Raw genomic sequence first — 19,767 nt, 5'->3', positions numbered from 1 at the left:
ACAGCTCACACCTTGATGTGGGGCTCGTTACCTCCAGACCTGTGAGACAATATATATCTGTTGTTTGAAGCCACCTAGGTTTTGGTACTTTGGTACAGGAGCCCTAGGAAATTAACAAACGTGCGATTTGGTGACGGCTGCCTGAAGTGAGCCTTCCTGATGCCTACGATATACAGCGCTGGTGTTTAACGTAGTTAACAATCAGTATGGAGATGGTCACTAATCAGAGAGGACACCGGGCATGAACAACTTGTCTGGTCATATTGGTTAAATGTTAGTCCTGGGAATGCTCTAGCAGCCATTTTGGGCCATGAGGCTAGAAGGCAGGAAGGAGCTGAGGATGTCAGAGTTGAAAGAGGGGAGGAGCCTTGGTTCTTGATGACTTTGTGGGGATGCCACACCAGACTTGGGCTGCCCACCTCCAGTGTTATATTGTGGACATGGTAGAATAAACCTGTGTTTGTTTACGGCTTTGTGGGTTGTGGCGTTTTATTTTCTTCAGCCAAACCTAAATTTACCTGATGTCCAATCCCACGAAGGACTGGGAAGCCAGAATGAAATGATGAACCAGAAAGTGTTTTGTAAACTCTCCAGTTCTATGCACACGTTAAGGCATTTTTATTATTGTGGTGTTTGTGACTAGAATTATGATTGGTTTAGGAAGAATGGATTGAAACAGACTGACATGATCCTGGCCAGAGACCAGAGGCTCTTTGCTCTGCTTCAACGACACGTCTTTGAGGGCTGTGCGCAGATAAGAGTGGTAGGAGAGCCTGGCAGGAGAGGAGCCACCAGCCTTTGGGTTGGATGCCAGCAGGATGACTGGGTGACTTTTGTTGAGCTGGGGCCAAAATGCTCAGGCACTGGTTGGCAGGTAAGCATAAAGGTTGAATCAGGACGGATAGGTTTAATACAGGCTCCACCTTCACTTGCTCTGTAACCCTGGGCAGGTTACCGAATTTCTCTGAGTTTCAGATTCCTCATCTGTCAAACGGGAACAATTATAGCCCCTATGACGTAAGGTTGTCAGGGAGATTCAGTGACATCCCATATCCAGTAGGGAAAAAGATAAATCCACAGTGTGTCGGTATCCTGTCCAGGTTATAGATTTTTCTGCTGTGACTACTAACCCTTGACAGATTACAAATGAACAGAGTGGATTCTAGCGTGTTTCTTCTTACCTTTATTGATTCATTCAGCAAGAATATTGAATGTGCTCATTATGTGCTTACTATGTACCAGGTGATGAAAAGAGGTAGCGAGGTGGACTTAGACCATAGTATCCAGGTACAGCCAGCTGTTCTCAAAGAACAACTAAAAAAAAAAAAGTTGTTTGAGTGCCCCTCCTCTTCTCTTACTGTCATCTTTTCTTGAGGTCTCCCTTCGAGGTTTCTGCCATGGCTATGCTGGTCTACCCCCTCCCCGTTGGTAGATGTTCAATTCAAAATAGATGTCACTAATTCATACTATGGTGCAAATGACTACAAATCTCTCAAAGCATGGACCTGCAAATGACCCATCCTGTAAAGCTGGCTGCCCCTGAAAGACTGTTCCTATGTATAGAAAGCAAGGAGGTTCCAGGCAGAAGGACCTAGAGAATTCATTCAGTCTGAACCCTCTCAGTTCACAGTGGGGTAATCAAACTAGGCACAAGTAACTTGGTCTAAGCAGGATGACCCAACCAAGGAGTCATGCAGCCAGGCTGAGCAGGGAGCAGAACATGGCTTTTCCATACTCCATGGTCTACACCATATGTGCGCTAAGCACTTTCTGATTAGGTTGTGCAGAATGCCCTAGGGAGATACCGAGGCAGGACAAACACATACATTAGAACAAAAGCCCTTTGGCTGCACTGATTTGAAATGCTGCCCTCATTATGTATCAAATCATCCAATACGCAGAAGACTGTTCTACAGCTGTCTCTTCCTGCAGAGCACCATGATGTTTTAAAGTCCACAGCTTTATAACGTATTTTGATACCTGGTAGAGGAAGTCCTCTTTTTTTTTTTTTTTTTTTTCCTCCAAGAATGTCTTGGCTGTTCTTATACAATCACTGCTTCAGATAAACTTTTAACTTCTTCTTCTCCTTTTTTTTTTTTTTTTTTTTTTAAGTAGGCTCCATGCCCAACATAGGGCTTGAACTCATGACCCGGAGATTAAGAGTCACGTGCTCTACCGACTGAGCCAGCCAGGTGCTCCTCATATGAACTTTTGAATTCGCTTTTGAGTAACACTGATCCTGAATCTTCGTCAGCACCCTTGTTTATACCGGTCACTGGGCACTCTGAGAAGTCAGGCACTCAATTCCTGCCCTTGGGAGCTCACAAAACAGCTGAGAAGTGTAACCAAACAGGAAGTGTAAAACAACAGAAATCCCATGCTCTGGGTAACAAGAGCCAAATGAGTGAGGGGGACACACAGATATAACTGCTGTGAGTTCCATTGTCCCTGCAGGCTAGGAAGGTCATGGGAGGCTCAACAGGGAAGGTGACATTATAGTGAGTGTACTTTGATAGGTGAACAGGAGTTTGTCAGGTATAGAAGAGAAGAAATGTTTTGAGTTGGGGAATTCAGAGAATGCTTCCTGGAGGAGACATTTCATTTGAGAGGTGAGCAGGCATTTGCCCCATTCAGAGGGTGGGATGAAGGGAGGGATTGCCCTGAGCTGGGAAGGTCACAAGGAGGCTCTCTGAAGACATGTTAGCTGGGTTTTGAGTTGGAGGAATCAGAGAAGATGCTGGAAGAGGTTAATTAAATAAAAAGGATTTTATTAGAAAAGGAGATGACAAGGAGATGACATTTGACCTGGGCGTTGAGGGTTGAGTGAGCAGATCACCAGAGGAGAGGAGAGTGGAGGTCGTCACAGAAAAGATTTCCCGGAGCAAATAGGAAACCTCCTGGCTTCCTGCCCCTCGCTAACATCCAAGATCCAGGATCTAAGCGTCCCACCGCGTAGGGGCTGGGGATTCTGAGGCGGCGGCCCTGCAGTTCCCATTTCCCAGTGTGGGGAGCCGCGAAGCCAGTCCGCTGGGAGGGCTGAAGCTTACACAGGTTTGCGCAGCGTGGCAGAGCTCAATGCTTTTTGTCGGAATCGACCAATGGGATGGCGGCACCCGGTTGCCAGGGCTACAGAGGGGGCCGGAGGGGCGGGGCCTGGGCCCAGGGGCGGGGCCCGGACGGGGCTTATATAAGCGGACGGCAGGCTGAAGGAGGGGCGTGGGGTCGGTGGCTGCTGGGCGGGCGGGGCGCAGGCCGAGCGGCCCGAGCTGGGGGGGGGGAGAGGGCGAGCGGAGGCGCCGAGGAACAGATTCACTCGCTGGGGAGACCTATGGGCCGAAGCCGTGTAAATGCGTTTTAAGGCGAGTGCGGGGAGTGGCTCGGGGAGCCTCCGGGAGCGGGCGCCCTCGGCTCCAGTGCTGACCTGTCCCCGGCCTCCTTGCCTCCTTTCAGCAGGGGCCTCGGCTCCGCAACTGCCACTCCTCCTCGGGGTGTTGCACAAGTTTCGAGGTCACCGGCGACCCCCCCTAGCAGCGCGCCTGGCTCTGGCCCCCGCGAAGGAGGACCGGGCTTGGTAAGGCGGTGTGGGGGGCGGGTCCTCGGCCCTGCACTCGGGAGGGCTCACCAGGACAGAACCTCAGCTTTCGGCTCCCTCCCGGGAGCCTGCGACCCCCACCCACCATGTGGCCCCATGCACCCTTAGAACCCTAGCACGTCAGGACCAGCCTGGCCCTCCATTTACAAACGGTGAAACTGAGGCTAGGGAGTACCCAATGTCACGCAGCAGAGGGCAGACTCGAACCTAAGCTCTTGCTCTCGGGCTGAGACTCTTTGGTGGGGCCACTCTCTTAGTTGGGCGTGGTCAAGACTGAGGGTCCCCTGAAAACTTCCCCACTGGAGCTTCTTGGCTTTCCTGTACCCTCTCGTTCTTTTCCTTTTTGCTAAAACCCGAGTTTCATAACTGGAAAGGACCTCCAAAATAATACATTCATTTTACAGATTGGGAAACTGAGGCTCGGAGAGGCAGTGAATGACATCTAGGCATGTAATGCCTTGTCGCAGTACAGGGTTCCTGATCGTCCCCACACTTCCCAGTGAACTCAAGCTCCCCAGGCTTGTGCTGGCGGCGGCGGGGTGTGACAGGACTGAGAGCCCTGGCTTGGGGGAGGTCAGAGAGGGCAGCGGAGGGCAACCCCCTCCAGCAGCTCCCTCACTCTACGCCTCCCCTCCCTGCAGTGTGTTGCATACTTTCTGAGGCGGCGGGGCGGCGGCTCCATCCAGCCCATCGGCTCCTCCTTCTCGGCATGGCTGGCTACGTGAGCGAAACGGACTTTGTGATGGTGGAGGAGGGCTTCAGCACCCGAGACCTGTTGGAGGAGCTCACTCTGGGGGCCTCACAGGCCACCACGGTGAGCCGCTGGGAGCGGGGGTGGGTCCCCTGTTCCCTGTGCAGGCCCAGCTGCCTTCTCCGAAAGGACTTCTCAGGCCTTCATCTTCCCTCACTTATTTGGTGTTCAGTCCTTGCTGTTGGCGGAGACGGGCTCATTGTATCCCCATTTCCTTGTCCTTGTCCCCAAACTTTGCCCTTCCTGCCTGCCCTGCCCTGATGAACCACCACCACCACCTACCCAGCCTTCTGGGTCAGAAACCTGGGACTCCTGCTTCCCCCACCCACACCCCTCTCATTGGCGCATCACCAAGCTCTGACCACCACCTGTGGTCTTCCAACACCCTGGCTTTGTAGATCAGGCCTCATCTCTCTAGAGGCCCTCTAACCTCCTCCCTGCCTCATCCTGCCTGCTCCCACTTTATCACGGCCACGCTCAAACTCAGAACTGTTTGGCGGTTCCCCGCGACCAGCAGGGCCAAGCCAGAACTCTCTGTCTTCACAGTCCCTCTCCCAGCTTTCCCCACCATCTATCGTGCTCCATCAGAGCCCAACCACTGCTGGTATTTTCCCCAGCAATGCCATGTGCTCTGTTATCACCCCATTTTCCTGGGCTCTTCCCTCTGCCTGGAATGCCCTTCTGCCGGCCTCTCTCGCTCTGTTTCTGTCCTTCCTCATTACTCATCAGTGTTACTTTTTCCTACTCTCCCAGGCGGATTTTTTATGTCCCTTTCTCCGTGGCTTCCACTGCCTTCTGTAGGAACTCCAGTCGAGTTTATTGAACGGGCTTGTAATTTCTTAAAGGGTTTTTTGTTCTCTTCAAGACCCAAGCCCTGTCTGGTCATCTCTGTCCCTTAGCATAATGTCAGACACCAAATGGGCTTCAGTAAAAAAGTCTCGCATAAACAGGAAACTGAGTCCCAATGAGGGTTTAAGTGATGCTGTCTCACCCACAGTCTCATTCATGTTCAGCCCTCAGCAAATCTGCTGCCCAGCTCACAGGCACGGGTTGCAGTGCCGTGGAATTAGCTCAAGGCTTCAGCGACCACCTATATGTGGAAGACAGTGGGCTGCAGGCCATAGCTTTGGCCCGCAGGGATTTATCAGATGAATGTGTACACGGTTCCGATACTTTGGAAGCGTGTGCAAAATGCAGTGAGAGCATTAAAGGCAGAATTGCTTTATTGGTTTGGGGGAGGTGGCATTTGAGCTGAAACTTGAAGGTGGATTGCCTTTTCGGAGAAAGGGTCTTCTGCGTGAAGGGCACGGTGAGAACCAGAGCTTGGAGGTGGGAAAACACTCCAGCGTGCAGCTGGAGCTTGAGCTGTAGCGAGGGGAGGGGCTGGAGCCAGATCACAGAACCCCTGAACGCAGGCTGAGGAGTCTGCCTTCTGTGCAGAGACTTTTAGAACAGTGTGGCTGTGGCGGAGCCGGGCTCAGGCTCGGGACAGGTACCTGGGAGGACCATAGATGGCCCGCAGCAGGAGGGGGCTGAGCGGGGCCTCACATTTACCCTTCTCGTGCAGGGTGATGTTGCTGCCTTCTTCGTGGCCGACCTGGGTGCCGTCGTGAGGAGGCACTTCTGCTTTCTGAAGTGCCTGCCGCGGGTCCGGCCCTTTTACACTGTCAAGTGCAACAGCAGCCCAGGTGTGCTGAAGGTCCTGGCCGAGCTGGGGCTGGGCTTCAGCTGTGCCAACAAGGTGAGCCCGTGCCCCCCACTGGCGCACTGCCCCTCGCTGCCTACTCAACACCCACATGGCTGGGCTGCTGCGGGTGGCCCCCCCTCACCCCCCCGCCGGGGAAGCAGGGGTGGCCTGCAGTTGGCCCCTGCCCTCTGGGAAGGGCCACCCACTTGGGAGGTGGTTAAGGGATGAGGGAGGGCAAAACAGGCATGGAAGTTCTAAATTGGAGCCTTGTGTGTCTCTGGGTAGGTGGGTCACCTTTTCAATGGAGATTTTCAAGCTTCTTGGCCTAGAGCGATACATGGTATAAAATGTTCGATTAAAATGAAACAAAACGAAAACACCTTTTATCATTATTTGTTTGTTTGTTTGTTTGTTTGTTTTATAGTCTTATTAATGTGTGACAGTACATTTTCTCAACTAATCCTTTGAGAATTCTGTTGTGTTGCCCATTTTGCTGCCCTTCTAATTCGATTAATGCTGTTGTCTTAATCGCCTCTCGCTGTCTCTAGATTTATTTTGCTTATTTACTATCATTCTCTAGTCGTTGAACTACGATGTGCTGGTCAATGTGTAAGTAGGGATGGCAACACAGTGTTGAGCAAGCCAGGCTCCCTTGTCCCAGAGTTGAGGACGCTTAGCTTATCATTTTCATCCTGTTCTTAGTTGATAAAAGCCTTTAAGCTATAAAATTTTCTTCAGAGCATAGCTATGGATATATTTATTCATTCAGCAAACCTTTTTTGAGCAACTCTCATGGGGCCAAGTCCTATTTCAGGTGGGGATTTAGAGAGTGAATGAAACAAACAAAACAAAAAAGGCCCCTCTTTTATGGAACTTGCTTTCTAAAAAACAAGTTCAACAATGAAAATCTATATTATTTTATAAGATGGTCGATGCTACGGGGAAAATTGAGGTGGGGAAGGGAAGTAGGAAATGTTGGGAGGGAGGATTATACTTTTATATAGTTTGGTCAGGGAAGGCTTCACTGACATTTGAATACAGACCTGAGGGAAGCAAAGGGTCAAGCCAGGTGGAGAACTAGGGGAAGAACATTCCAGGCAGAGGGGACAGCAAGTGCAAAGGCCCTGAGGTGAGAGCAAACCCGGTACGTTGTTGCTTTGTGATGTTGTCATTACTGTTATTTTAAAAAAAATTTTAAATGTTCATTTATTTTGAGGGAGGGGGAGAAGGACAGAAGGGGGGGTGGAGAATCCCAAGCAGGCTCTGCATGGAGCCTGAGGCAGGGCTCGAACTCATGAACTGCAAGATCATGACCTGAGCTGAAATCAAGAGACGCTTAACCAACTGAGCCACCCAGGTGCCCTATTACTGCTATTTTTTTAATGGTTAGTAATGATTATTTTTAGGGGAACTCCTTTTAAACCCTTGTCAGCAATATGGCTGCGAATTCATGGATCAGTTCTAGCAGTTTTTTGGTGGAATCTTTTGGGTTTTCCATATAGAGTGTTATGTCATCTGAGAAGAGTGAAAGTTTGACCTCCTCCCCATGACCTGAGCCGAAGTCGGGTGCTCAACTGACTGAGCCACCCAGGCGCCCCTGGGAGATTTTTGATTACTAATTCTATTTCTTTACTGGTTATGTGTCTGTTCAAATTTTCTATTTCTTCCTGTTTCAGTTTGGGTAGTTTATATGTTTCTAGAAATTTGTCCATTTCTTCCAGATTGCCCAATCTATTGGCATATAATTGCTCATAATATTCTCTTATTATTGTTTGTTATTTCTGCAGTATTGGTTGTGATCTCTCCTCTTTCATTCTTGATTTTATTTATTTGGGTCCTTTCCTTGTTAATTGTGATCAAACTAGCTAGTGGTTTATCAATTTTGTTAATTCTTTCAAAGAACCAGCTCCTGGTTTCATTGATCCGTTCTACCATGTTTTTGATTTCTATAGCATTGATTTCTGCTCTAATCTTTATTAATTCCTGTCTTCTGCTGGTTTGGGGTTTTATTTGCTGTTCTTTTTCCAGCTGTTTAAGGTGTAAGGTTAGGTTGTGTATCTGAGACCTTTCTTCCTTCTTTAGGAAGGCCTGGATTGCTATATACTTCCCTCTTATGACCACCTTTGCTGCGTCCCAGAGGTTTTGGGCTGTGGTGTTATCATTTTCATTGGCTTCCATGTGCTTTTCATTTTCCTCTTTAACCTCTTGGTTAGTGAGGAGGATTCTAGAAGGGGACCCTGGAGGAGAAAGAAGGAGAGCTAGCCTGGGCAGGATGACAGGGGTAGGAAGATTCTGGGTGGGAAAGAGGTGTGCACCATGGTGGAACAGTGAGAATGAGAAGGTTAACCTTTATCAAAGACGAATGTTCATGCTCTTAGTGAGTGATAGCTGAGTCCACCCCTATTGTCACTGCAAAGCCCCTTTGCGTTAGCACTTGCTTTGCACACCTAGTTTCGTGCGTGTGTCACATGAAGGGAGGTGCATGGGGAGAGAGATAGCCATTTTACAGTTGAGGAAACCATCGGCCAGCCACGCACAGCTTGCCGGTAGCAGGACCAGGACCTCCCCCTGCAGCACGCTGGGGGCTCTGCTCCCAGAGAGGAGGAAGGGGATCCTTTTCCAGCCTTCTCAGTCTAGGGTCAAGGACCTCCTGTGCATCTGGAAACCCAGAGGTGGTACACTGTGCTTGGCCCTCTGGCTCAGGGCCGGCCTCCACAAAGAGCAGGGTTGTGGGGTGTTAGGGCTCAGAAGGATCCTGAAGTCCACAGGGACATTATTAAAAGCATGTACCGTTGCTGAGTGCTTCTGTCGGGCCAGGCACTTTGCTGAGCGTTTTCTGTAGGTGATCTCATTTTATTATCGCAACAACCCTGTGAGGTAATTATTATTACCCTGATTCTGACAACAGCCCTGTGAGGAAGCATTTCACGTATGGGAAAGGAGGCACAGAGGGTGAGGGACTCACTGGCAACTGGCCGCTTGAGTAGGGCCAGTGGCAGGGGGGTGGTCTCCGGCTCTCTCACTGCATCTTTCCATTGTCCTTGGGGAGAGGATGGCAGAGCTGGGCCCCAGCTGGTGACCATTGCTTTAGCTAACTCGTGGGCTGGGAGAGGCCAAGGCCCGTCCCCGCAGGCGGGAAGATCACTAGCCTTTGGGTACATTGACTGAGAGGTGGCTCTGGGATGCACAGCTTTTCTTGAAAGGCCAAGGCTGCCCTCTTCTGGTGGGACATCACTAGTGGCTACGCCTGACAGCTCCACGCCTTGGCCAACGTTGGCGGAGGGTTGACGGAGGGCCGGGTGTGAGCGAGGGCCGGGTGTACAGTTATGCAACAGACAGGTCAAGGGCACAGGCCACGCCTCGCATGGGGCTACGGTCCACCCACCCACCTTCTCAAGGACCTTCTGTCACTTCCCCTGCCCCCATCCTGCCTTCTCTTGCAGTCTCTATCAGCATCCTCCCATCTTAAAAAGCCTTCCCGGGACTCCATACCACCCCCCTGCCCGGTCCCATGCTCCCACTTGACGGCCAAACAGAGTTGTCTACACTCGCCTGTCTGCGTGCACCTGGCTCTTTGCTTCAGCACCTGCATCTGAGCCACTGCTTCCCCACTGCCACTGTCACTACTCTGAGGAATCTCCTCTTACCAACGTCCCCAGAGATCTCCAGGATCCAGTAAGCACTTTATTTTCAACATTCACTTTGAATTATTCAAATAACCCGTTGATTCACTTACACACACACGTAGGCCATCGGCTTTATGTCTCCAGAGATAATCACCATTATGAGTTTGAGTTTGGTGGGTATGTGGTACTTAAAAAATACTTACAAATATGATCCATAGAAAATATACAAAATATAAAATATATTTATGTGGTGGGTACTGTGTCTCAATAGCTTTAAACTCAGCAGGTGTTGGAAATCTGTCCATGTTGATGCATTTAGACCTTGTCGGGGACACAGGTCCTCTTATTATCCTGATTCTCAACAGCATTCAGCACAGTGACTGTTTTTGTGATAATAACACTTAATGTGAGATCTACCCTCTTAACAAATCTTCAAGGGTACAATACAGTATTCTTAACTATAGGCAGGGTTCTACAGATCTCTAGGACTTAATTCATCTTGCAGGACTGGAACTTTATGCCCACTAAATAGCAATTCCTCATTTGTGACATATTCTTTTTAAAAACACTCAACAGTCACCTATGCTCCCAGTTGTAAAGCCTTCAGCAGCAAATCAATTGATGGGGGACACAGCTCCGTACCTGCCCCACCTCGCACGGGGGCCCTCTGACACCCGACACCCTTCTCCTGTATAGACATGAATTGCGAGGCAAGGTTTGCTGTGATGGGAGTGATGTTATAATCTGTGTATCGTTCCCCCTCTTCTGGACGCATTCTTTCTCCTTCCCTCTCCATAGGTCCCAGGTGCCGACTTCCTGCTCTCAAAATGGGAGATTCCTCTGGATTCTGTCTCAGGCTCCCTTTCTCTTGTAAACTCTCCTTCCTCTTATGGAATTTCATCTCCTTCCACGGCCCTAAATACCATCAATGTACCACCACCTCCCGCATTTTGATCTCCAGCCCAGACCTTCTATCCAGCAGCTGACTTGATACCCCAGGGTGCCCGGAACCCGGGTGTTCAAATGCGCTCATGATCTCCCCCTTCGAGAAGGGCCCCTCGGCCTGCAGGGCGTGGAGTCAGACATGCCCACATTGCAATCCACCACCACGCTTGCCAGCCCTGCCTCCAGAGCACAACTCCCCCATCTGTTACTTCACCCAGGGCAATGGTGACTGGTCCCTCCAGAATCCTCTCGGCCCTTCCTGAGCCCTGAGTTCACATGGTAGCCTGAGTGATATGCATTTAAACCTTGCATTTAAAATGCAAATCTGACCGTGGCGTTTCCCCTCATGAAACCCTTCAGACGGATTCCCGTGACTCGCAGGGTAAAATATAAATCCACATCAGCCCACCCCCCTGCAGCCTTATCTTCCCCCACTGCGCTCCCCCTGCCCAGGCCCCCCCAGCGCTCTCTCTTCCTTGACTAGGCCGAGCACATTCTGCCTCAGGACATCTGCACCAGAAACATTCTTTCCTTCCTTTTCCCTCTGGATATGACCTCCTGTGGAGCTCAGCTTAATTTTCTGACCCTCAGAAAAGCTGTCCTTCACTCCTCACACCTGGGTCTCACCATGCCACTTTCCCCAACCCGAAAGCTTCACAGGGTCAGAGACTTTATTTTACTCACCACTTGTTTTCTTTAGCACCAGTCACAGAGGCTGGCATGTTAATAGATAGTCAGTAAACACTTGTCAACTCAGTATTGAGGTTGAATTTCCCATTACAGCACTGTGGCTAGGAGCTGGTGTAGGCTAAAGTCTGGCAGTCCTGTCAGCTTTGCCACTCGAAAGCTGTGAGACTTTGGACAAGTCACTTAACCTCTCTGAGCCTCTGTCCTCTGTTTCCTGTCTCATAAGGTTACTATGAGGATTAAATGAAAATGTATATAAAATGTATTTTTTAATGTTTTTATTTATTTTTGAGAGAGAGAGAGAGAGAGAGAGAGAGAGAGAGACAGGACATGAGGAGGGGAGGGACAGAGAGAGAGGGAGACAATGAATCCGAAAGCAGCCTCCAGTGTCTGAGTTGTCAGCATAGAGCCCAATGTGGGGCTAGAACTCGTGAACCACAAGATCATGACCTGAGCCGAAGTCAGATGCTCAATCGATTGAGCCACCCAGATGCCCCATGTATATAAAATATTTAATGCAATGACTGGCATATGGTAATCCTTCAATGAGTAACAGTAGTTACTGTTTAAGTATAAATATGTATATATCTAAGTATATACTGTTTAAGTATAATCGAAGCTAAATCACAAGTCCCAAATTGCTACCATTGCTTCTTCTCTTACCTCATGTGGTGAAGCTGGGAGCAAAAACACATATTCATGTCCACTCAGACTCAGGGTCTTTGAAAGCAAGCTGTGACGGCTGCAACGCCAGCCCTGTCCCACTTTGCTCCTTACTACCTGTGTTTCTGTAGGCAGGTGGAGTCCTCTGAACTCGATTTTGTCCTCTGTAAAATGTGGCCAATAAATACTTCATAGGACAGTTACTGGCATCACATGGGATAAGTCACAGTAGTACCTCGTGCTGAAAAGTTGCTAAATTGACATTAGAGTCTTATTATAAATTTTTTTTAACTTTTATGTTTGAGGGACAGAGAGAGACAGAGAATGAGCAGGGGAGGGGCAGAGAGAGAGAGGGAGACACAGAATCTGTAGCAGGCTCCAGGCTCTGAGCTGCCAGCACGGAGCCCAGTGCGGGGCTTGAACCCATGAACTGTGAGATCATGACCTGAGCTGAAGTCAGACGCTTAGCTGACTGAGCCACCCAGGTGCCCTTTGAGTCTTATCAAAAACTCAAGAGTGGCTAAAAATGGCCCTGTGCCTGCTATAGCATTTCAGAACTGGCTTCCTCTTGACTTCCTTCCCTTAATCATGGAGAGTCAGACTTGAGTTTGAAAGCTGGCCCTGCCTCCTTGTTGCTGCATAGCCTCTCTGAGTACTAGTTTCTTTCTCTATAGAGTGGATCCAGTGCCCCTCTGATGGGGTTATTCTAAGGGGTAAATAAGATAGTTAATCCAAAGCAAGGGTTGGCAAACCATGGATGGTTACCACATCCAGGCCACTTGCCTGATCTTGTGATGCTTGACTGGGTCACATCCACGCTCGTTCACTTATGCACTCTCTCTGGCGGCTTTGCTGTTGAGGAGTTGTCACACAACCTACATGGCCCACGCGGCCTAAACCATTTGCTCACTGGTCCTTTACAGAAAAGGTTTACTAACATCGCATTCGGTGCCTGCTTGTGGTGGGTGCTCAGTGACGATGGCTGCTCTCATCGTCATCGCTGTCTGTACCATGAATGCAGCAATCTCGTGGAACGGTGTTCCGTAAAGGTGAGGAAGACGAGGCCCCTCGGGGACAGGGGCTTGCCAGGGTCCCCCGGCACAGTGGTACGCGCACAGCAGGACTTTGGATGTGGGATGACTTGGTTCGGTGAACTTTCCACCACATCAAGGGATATTCTTTAAATGTGAAATCTGTCAGGAAAATGTGTCACATGCCTACTGTCAGGGCCGTTATGACTCCATGTCATGTCTTTGTGTGAATTAGAAAATATATCCCTTAAGACAGTTGTTGTGATGAATATACTGATTTTGTCAGGATGAGAGGCTTTACTGCCGGGAAGTTGTAACAAATATATAAATCTACCATGTATCCTCTGCGGATGGGACCTCCCCCCCCCCCCCAACTGCACAGTGTGCTACCTGCATAGCTGGCTGTGGCAGCCTTGCCTGTCCGAGAATGGTGAACCAGCGTGAGTCCCGATTTTCATGTCTCTGTTGTGTGAAAATGAGGCCCCCTTCTTATGGACGTCCCCATGCGTAGCTATGACTTTGCCCCTCGTTTGTGCTTCTCGGCTTCTGTGGGCCCGATGGGCCCTGAGCCTCCTCACCTTCACCTTTGGGACCCCACAGGCAGAGATGGAGTTGGTCCAGCGTATTGGCATCCCCGCCGGTAAGATCATCTACGCCAACCCCTGTAAGCAAATTGCACAGATCAAGTATGCTGCCAAGCATGGGGTCCGGCTGCTGAGCTTTGACAACGAGCTGGAGCTGGCAAAGGTGGTAAAGAGCCACCCCAGTGCCAAGTAAGCTGAGGACCGCTCACGTGGGGGGCTGGGCCGAGTGTGAGGACAGTGGGCATGGGCGGGGTAGAGGTGGAGCAGAGGACCCTGCCCTGGACCCGGCCACACTCACGGGAGGCTGGGGCGGGCACTCCTGGACTGGACCCAGCATGCCAGGGCCTGACGAGGACAAAGGCAAGAATAACCATTACAGCCCGAGCAGAGCAAAGCCCACGGTATTATGGAGGTCAAAGTCGCGGGCCGAGAGCAACAGGGGGTGGTCAGGAAAGCTGCGCCAAGGAGGTGGCATTTGAGGTGCGCCCAAGGGGTGAAAAGAACTAGGAGGGCGCACAGACAGTGCATCAGAGTGAACTGCCGAAGCAAAGAATGCATGGAGGTCGGAAACAGCAGGGGGCGTTTGAGACATGAGCAGGAATTTGGTGTGGCTGGAACATACCACGTGTGCGGGGCGAGGGCAACAGGGAATGTTGGTCAACACGGTCACAGGGCAGGGGCCTGGTGCAAACGGGCTCTGGCAGGGGTCAGGGCTGGACATTCTGCTCGGGCTGTGGCTTGCACGTGGTCACTTGACACCCTGGGGATTCCAGGGAGGGCCTCCTTGGGATGATGGGGAGGCCAGGTGGCTGGACCACTCTGGTTCACCCAAAGCAGCTTTCATTTTGTCTGTTTTACATGATATTGGGGTTCTCAATAAGACTGTGTTTAAAAAGTGGTGCCTCTCATGCAAGAAAAGTTGGAAAAGTCCAGCTGGTGTGGAGGCTGGTTGAAGAGGTGGAGCTTCTGGAGAGGACTGAGGAGGTCGGGACCAGGGCAGGGGCCTAGGGATGGGCCAAGGGACGTTCAGAGAATGGACTTGACAGGCCCTGGAGGCTGACCGGCATTGCAGGGACATGAAGGGGTCAGGGACCTGCGGGGCGGGCAGCTCTGAGTTTACACCCCTTTTCTTGGAGAGGACGTGGCTGGGGTAGCGGGAGATGGGGTCCACCCGGCAGAGGTGCCTGTCTCCTCAGGATGGTTCTGCACATCGCTGCTGAGGACTCCCCGAGCCGCCTGAGCTTCAAGTTTGGGGCGTCGCTGAAATCCTGCAGACACCTGCTTGAAAATGCCAAGAGGAGCCACATGGAGGTGGTGGGTGTGAGGTGAGTATCTGGAGGCCCCACCTCCCCTTCCGGGCCCGCTGCCCCTTTCCCAGGAATTAATCAACTCTGTACAAGAGCCCCCTCAGGGCCTCCAAAGGAGGCCATCGAGTCCTGCCATCAGAGGCACAGAGTCCTCAGGCCACAGGCCTAGAGTCCTGCCATCGGAGACTTTCCTCTCTTTGGAAAGAAGGTTTGGAGTGTCCCGCTGACTCAACCCCATGGTCCCCACAAGGTCTTGTCCTTGGAGGTTCCCGGAGAGACCTGTCTTTGCAGGAGTTAGACCAGCCTGTAGGCCAAAGGTTATGCAGCCACATCTTTGCTGTGCCTCTTTTCTTGCAGGGATATGGAAGAAGTCATAATAAAGGCCTAACAGTATAGTTTTCATTGATCCTGTGCTTAGGATATGCCAGGCACTGTGCTAAATGCTTCAGGTACATTATCCCACAGCCCTGTGGGATCTTATCCCCACTTTATAGATGGGGAAACTAAAGCACAGGCAGGCTACACCACTGACAGGTACATACAGACCTGGCTGACGGTAAGGCCCTGGTCCTCATCCCAGAAGGCTCAGCCCCAGTGGCAGCACAAAGGGATGGGAGGGACACCAAATACCAGCGGACCTTAGATCTGGTCTCTTGTCCACTCCTTACTTGCCACAAGACCCTTGGCAATGCATTTAACCTTTGAGACCCTCAGTCACTACATCTGTAGAATGGGCACAGTGTCCAATGTGCCTGTCCAAGGTTGCTCCTGGCTGGGGCTGAGCTGGTGGCACCTGGGGCCCTGCACGTAAGCCAAGTCTCTTCCTCCCTCCTCAGTTTTCACGTTGGCACTGGCTGTCCTGACCTTCAGGCCTACACTCAGTCCATCGCAGACGCCCGGCTTGTGTTTGAAATGGGCACTGAGCTGGGCCACAGGATGCACATCCTGGACCTTGGTGGTGGCTTCCCTGGATTGGAGGGGGCCAAAGTGAGATTCGAAGAGGTAATCCTGGGGTCAGAAGTGTGGTACTGGGCTCTGTGGGGGGTGGGGGGTGTGTACTGGGCACTGTGAGTGGGTCCTATGTGCTGCATACTGTGCTTGGTGCTTTACCTGGATTATCTTTTTTTAAATGTTTATTTATTGAGAGAGAGAGAGAGAAAGAGCAAGCACGTGAGTGGGGAAGGGTCAGAGAGAGAGGGAGACAGAGAATCCTAAGCAGGTTCTTCGCTGTCAGTGCAAAGTCTGATGCTTAACCTACTGAGCCACCTAGGAGCCCCTGAACTATCTTATTATTAGCCCTGTGTTACAGCTGAGCAAACTGAGGTTCTTGGAGGTTATGTCACTTTCTGAGTCCCAGCTCTGCCTGTCTCTAGCCCATGCACAAATTTGAAGCTTAACCAGTGTTATTTGCTAAGTCCTAAAACTCTTTGAGGGCCTGGTACGCTCTGTTCTCCCTTGGGTGAGCTGATGAGAAATCAAAGGGGAGGGCGGGAAAAGGAAAAGCCCACCTTCTGTGTACTCCTCTCAAGATGAAATCAAGAAAAATGTGTCACCGCAATCCCCACTCTAACCACTAGGGGTCGTTCTCCGTAGTAAGAGCCTGGTCCTGGAATATCCACATCCAGGGACTTACCCTAAGAAAATAACCCCTGATGGACACAAAGAGCTTCAAAGATGAGCATTGTTGCGGTGTTCATTACAAAAGTCCAGTGGACTTTCCTGGTCCATCTAACACTGGGGAATTGGTTAAATTATGAAACATTTGTATGACTTACCCACTGAGGTCATTCACAGAATCTGTTGAGTAAAAGGTTATGAAATATATATATCCCTATTATGTTTATAATAAAAATGGCATTTGTATGAAAGAGAAAAAAAAGAAAGGGACTACTCCAAAAAGTTAACAATGATTAACAATCTGCGTGATAGAATTAAGGGTGGTTTTGATCTTTTTTCTTCTCTTTATTTTCTGTGGGAAAAAAAAAAAAAAACGTGTCTTTTAACAGATTGGTCATTTATAAAAGAAAGTTCCATATCAGGGCTTCTGGAATCTGAGAATACCTCCTCCCATAATGTAGGCGTTGAGGAAGTTGACTTACATGAGTATAAGAGTCTTGACCCAGCTCTCTTTGCCTCCTACCTTCTTGGCCAATTGTCTGCAGTCCCCAGCTGGGAACTTAGCAGCTGCCAAGTCCTTCTTTCTGAAATCAAAGAAGCTTTCAAGAAATAGACTTGGAAGGGTGCCTGGATGGTTCAGTCAGTTAAGTGTCTGACTCTTGATTTTGTCTCAGGTCATGATCTTACGGTTTGTGGGATTGAGCCCTGTGTTGGTCTCTGCACTGACAGCATGGAGCCTGCTTGGGATTTTCACTCTGTCTCTCTCTGCCCCTCCTCTGCTGGTTCTCTATCTCTCAAAATAAATAAACTTTAAAAAAAGAGAAAAAGTTGTTAAAAAAAAAAAAAGAAATACACTTGGAGCTATAGCAAGTCCTTAGTATGTAAACCCCACATTTCAAATATGTAATTGTCTCCCATCCCCCTACCACCAGATTTGTTCTGTGATCAACTCAGCCTTGGACCTGTACTTCCCAGAGGGATGTGGTGTGGACATCCTTGCGGAGCTGGGGCGCTACTATGTGACTTCGGCCTTCACCTTGGCAGTCAGCATCATCGCCAAGAAGGAGGTTCTTTTGGACCAGCCTGGCAGGGAGGGTAGGTGCCAGGTGGGCGGCACAGCCCCATTTTTTCCTCAAGCTAGGGACAGTGGCTGGCCGAGCAAGGTCTGGTTTTAGGGAATGGGGAATTTGAAGGATGGATCCTTGCTTTAGGGAAACTTACAACCAAGTCCTTTCTTACCTCCAAGATACTTATTATTTTTTCTTCCTATGCATGTTTATATCTTGTGAAGATTGAAATCAAAACAACCTCAGGGAGAATAGATACTTTACTAACCCATTGTACAGATGAGAAAATTGAGAGCCAAAGAGAATACAAGTGAATTGCTTAATAGGAAAAAGTAAAGCCTGCATTTGACCTCATGTCTGTCTCCTCTCCAAAGTACAGACTCTTACTCATCCTACTGATTCTCATAACATAATGAAAATAATTAATAACAACTTATATTTTTCTAAGTCTAGTTATAGATGACAGAACATAGGCATAGAGAGGTTGAGTCACTAGCCCAAAGTCACACAGCTGGTAAGGGGCAGTGCCTGGATTCAAGTGCAGGCTGGACTGACTCATGGTTCTCTGCCCACACTGCAACATCAGCACTCATCTTTGCCTTTTCAGATAGATCAATTCTCCCATCAGCCTCTTGACTGAGTGGGGTCAGGGACTCTGATCTTGGGGCTTTGTCTTCTGCTCTAGGACCCCAGGCAAGAGAGCTGAGGTCTGTGTGTCTTCCCTTGAGAAACCATTTGGCAGGGTGGTGGGCTCCAGGTAGAAGGTCTTCTGTGTGTGCGTGTACCTGTGTGTGTATGTGTGTAGAGACGACATTCTTCTGGCTTCCTTTATAAATCTGGGTGATTGCCGTATCTAATCCAGCCAGGAGACCTGGTTTCTCATTTCAGCTCATGCACTTGCCCCATCATGTGTCTCTGAGCAAGTGGCTTAACATCTTGGGGTATTGAGTTTGGCTGGGCTGCTCTTTTGCTTTTGCTGGGCATCCAGGGGCTCAGATGCAGTTAGGAAGTATGTCCTGGGCAGGGTTGCTCAGCTGCAAGGGTGAGTGTGCACAACATGAACCTCATGTCATAGGAGGAGGCAGGACCCACCCCATAGTTGAGGAAGGGGCAACCTTTTTGCTTCAGTTACCTATCATCATTGCTGAGCCTACCATTGTGCCAGTTCCTCAGCCCCAGCCCCCCTCACACTGCTGCTTGTACTTCCCCTGACCCCTCCCCTCCCCACAGAGGAAAGCGGTTCCACCCCCAAGACCATCGTGTACCACCTCGGTGAGGGCGTGTATGGAATCTTCAACTCAGTCTTGTTTGACAACACCTGCCCTACCCCCATCCTACAGAAGGTGAGCCTACCCCACGTGGGCCTGTTTTCAGTTGTGTGTGTGTGTGTGTGTGTGTGTGTGTGTGTTTAAATAACATTTTGGGGGTGTTTTTATTTAATTTTTAAAAAGTAAAACATTCATTATAGAAGATAGTGGGATGAAGAAGATTATCATCCATAATCCTACCATGTAGAGATAGACGCTTTGAACATTAGATTTTTCAGTCTTTAAAAAATGTATTATATTTAAAAAAATAAAGTTGGATTGTATTGTTTTGTAACTGCTTTTTTTCCCACTCAATATGGGGTATAGCTCTTTCCATACCATTAGCTAATCATTGACAACATGCTTTTTGAAGACTACGTATTATTTTAACTAATCTAACCCTAGTGGTTTGGTTTCCTGTTTTTGAGCACTGCAAGTATATCTTGACATCCATCTCTGATCAAGCCCTGGAGTGAATTTCTAGAAGTAAAAAGAAACAGTTCGTCTTTAATGGGTTTTTCTAGGTTAACAAGGGAATAGGAATGGACAAAGAGGGGGAAGACAATCAGGCACACCGTTGTATTTTTGTCTATGTAGCCCCTTTCCTGGAAGGGAACTCAAGTGCCTAACCAGCACCTAGACCATCATGAGTGCTCAGTGTGTTTTTGTTTTGCTCTCTCTTTCCATCCTGCCTAGTTTTTCAAGACCCACTCAGATGTCAGCTCCTCTTTGTAGCTCTTCCTGCCCCTCGTCTATCACAGGCAGAAGGAGCCCTCCTACCTCCAGGTGCCCAGGCCACAACTTGATTGCATCCTCATTCTGTAGCTGGGTTGTTAAATGTGGTTTCCTCTGGCTAGTCTGAGTAAGCCTCCCTGATGTGCTTAGGAATTCACTTTTCCACTG

At 49.6% G+C, this 19,767-nt stretch overlaps 1 protein-coding gene across 4 annotated transcripts in view; it reads left to right on the top strand.

Moving 5' to 3' along the window:
- The first annotated feature begins 3,444 nt into the window (after positions 1 to 3,444).
- Positions 3,445 to 19,767, top strand: part of AZIN2 (antizyme inhibitor 2) — a 32,189-nt gene continuing 15,866 nt past the window's right edge. For 2 of the 4 annotated variants that reach the window (XM_047872174.1, XM_047872171.1), the window contains exons 1-8: positions 3,445 to 3,571; positions 4,234 to 4,406; positions 5,911 to 6,084; positions 13,583 to 13,755; positions 14,763 to 14,891; positions 15,710 to 15,875; positions 17,423 to 17,585; positions 18,788 to 18,900. In XM_047872174.1, coding sequence (XP_047728130.1) covers positions 4,302 to 4,406; positions 5,911 to 6,084; positions 13,583 to 13,755; positions 14,763 to 14,891; positions 15,710 to 15,875; positions 17,423 to 17,585; positions 18,788 to 18,900 — 1,023 coding nt within the window. In that variant the 5' untranslated portion in view covers positions 3,445 to 3,571; positions 4,234 to 4,301. Of the gene's footprint in view, positions 3,572 to 3,996; positions 4,039 to 4,068; positions 4,166 to 4,233; positions 4,407 to 5,910; positions 6,085 to 13,582; positions 13,756 to 14,762; positions 14,892 to 15,709; positions 15,876 to 17,422; positions 17,586 to 18,787; positions 18,901 to 19,767 lie in introns of those variants that run through there. The other 2 variants (XM_047872172.1, XM_047872173.1) reach the window with 2 other exon arrangements.

Source organism: Prionailurus viverrinus, chromosome C1 (genome assembly GCF_022837055.1).
Source record: "Prionailurus viverrinus isolate Anna chromosome C1, UM_Priviv_1.0, whole genome shotgun sequence".
NCBI lineage: Eukaryota > Metazoa > Chordata > Mammalia > Carnivora > Felidae > Prionailurus > Prionailurus viverrinus.
This window is presented reverse-complemented; position numbering and strand designations above follow the sequence as displayed.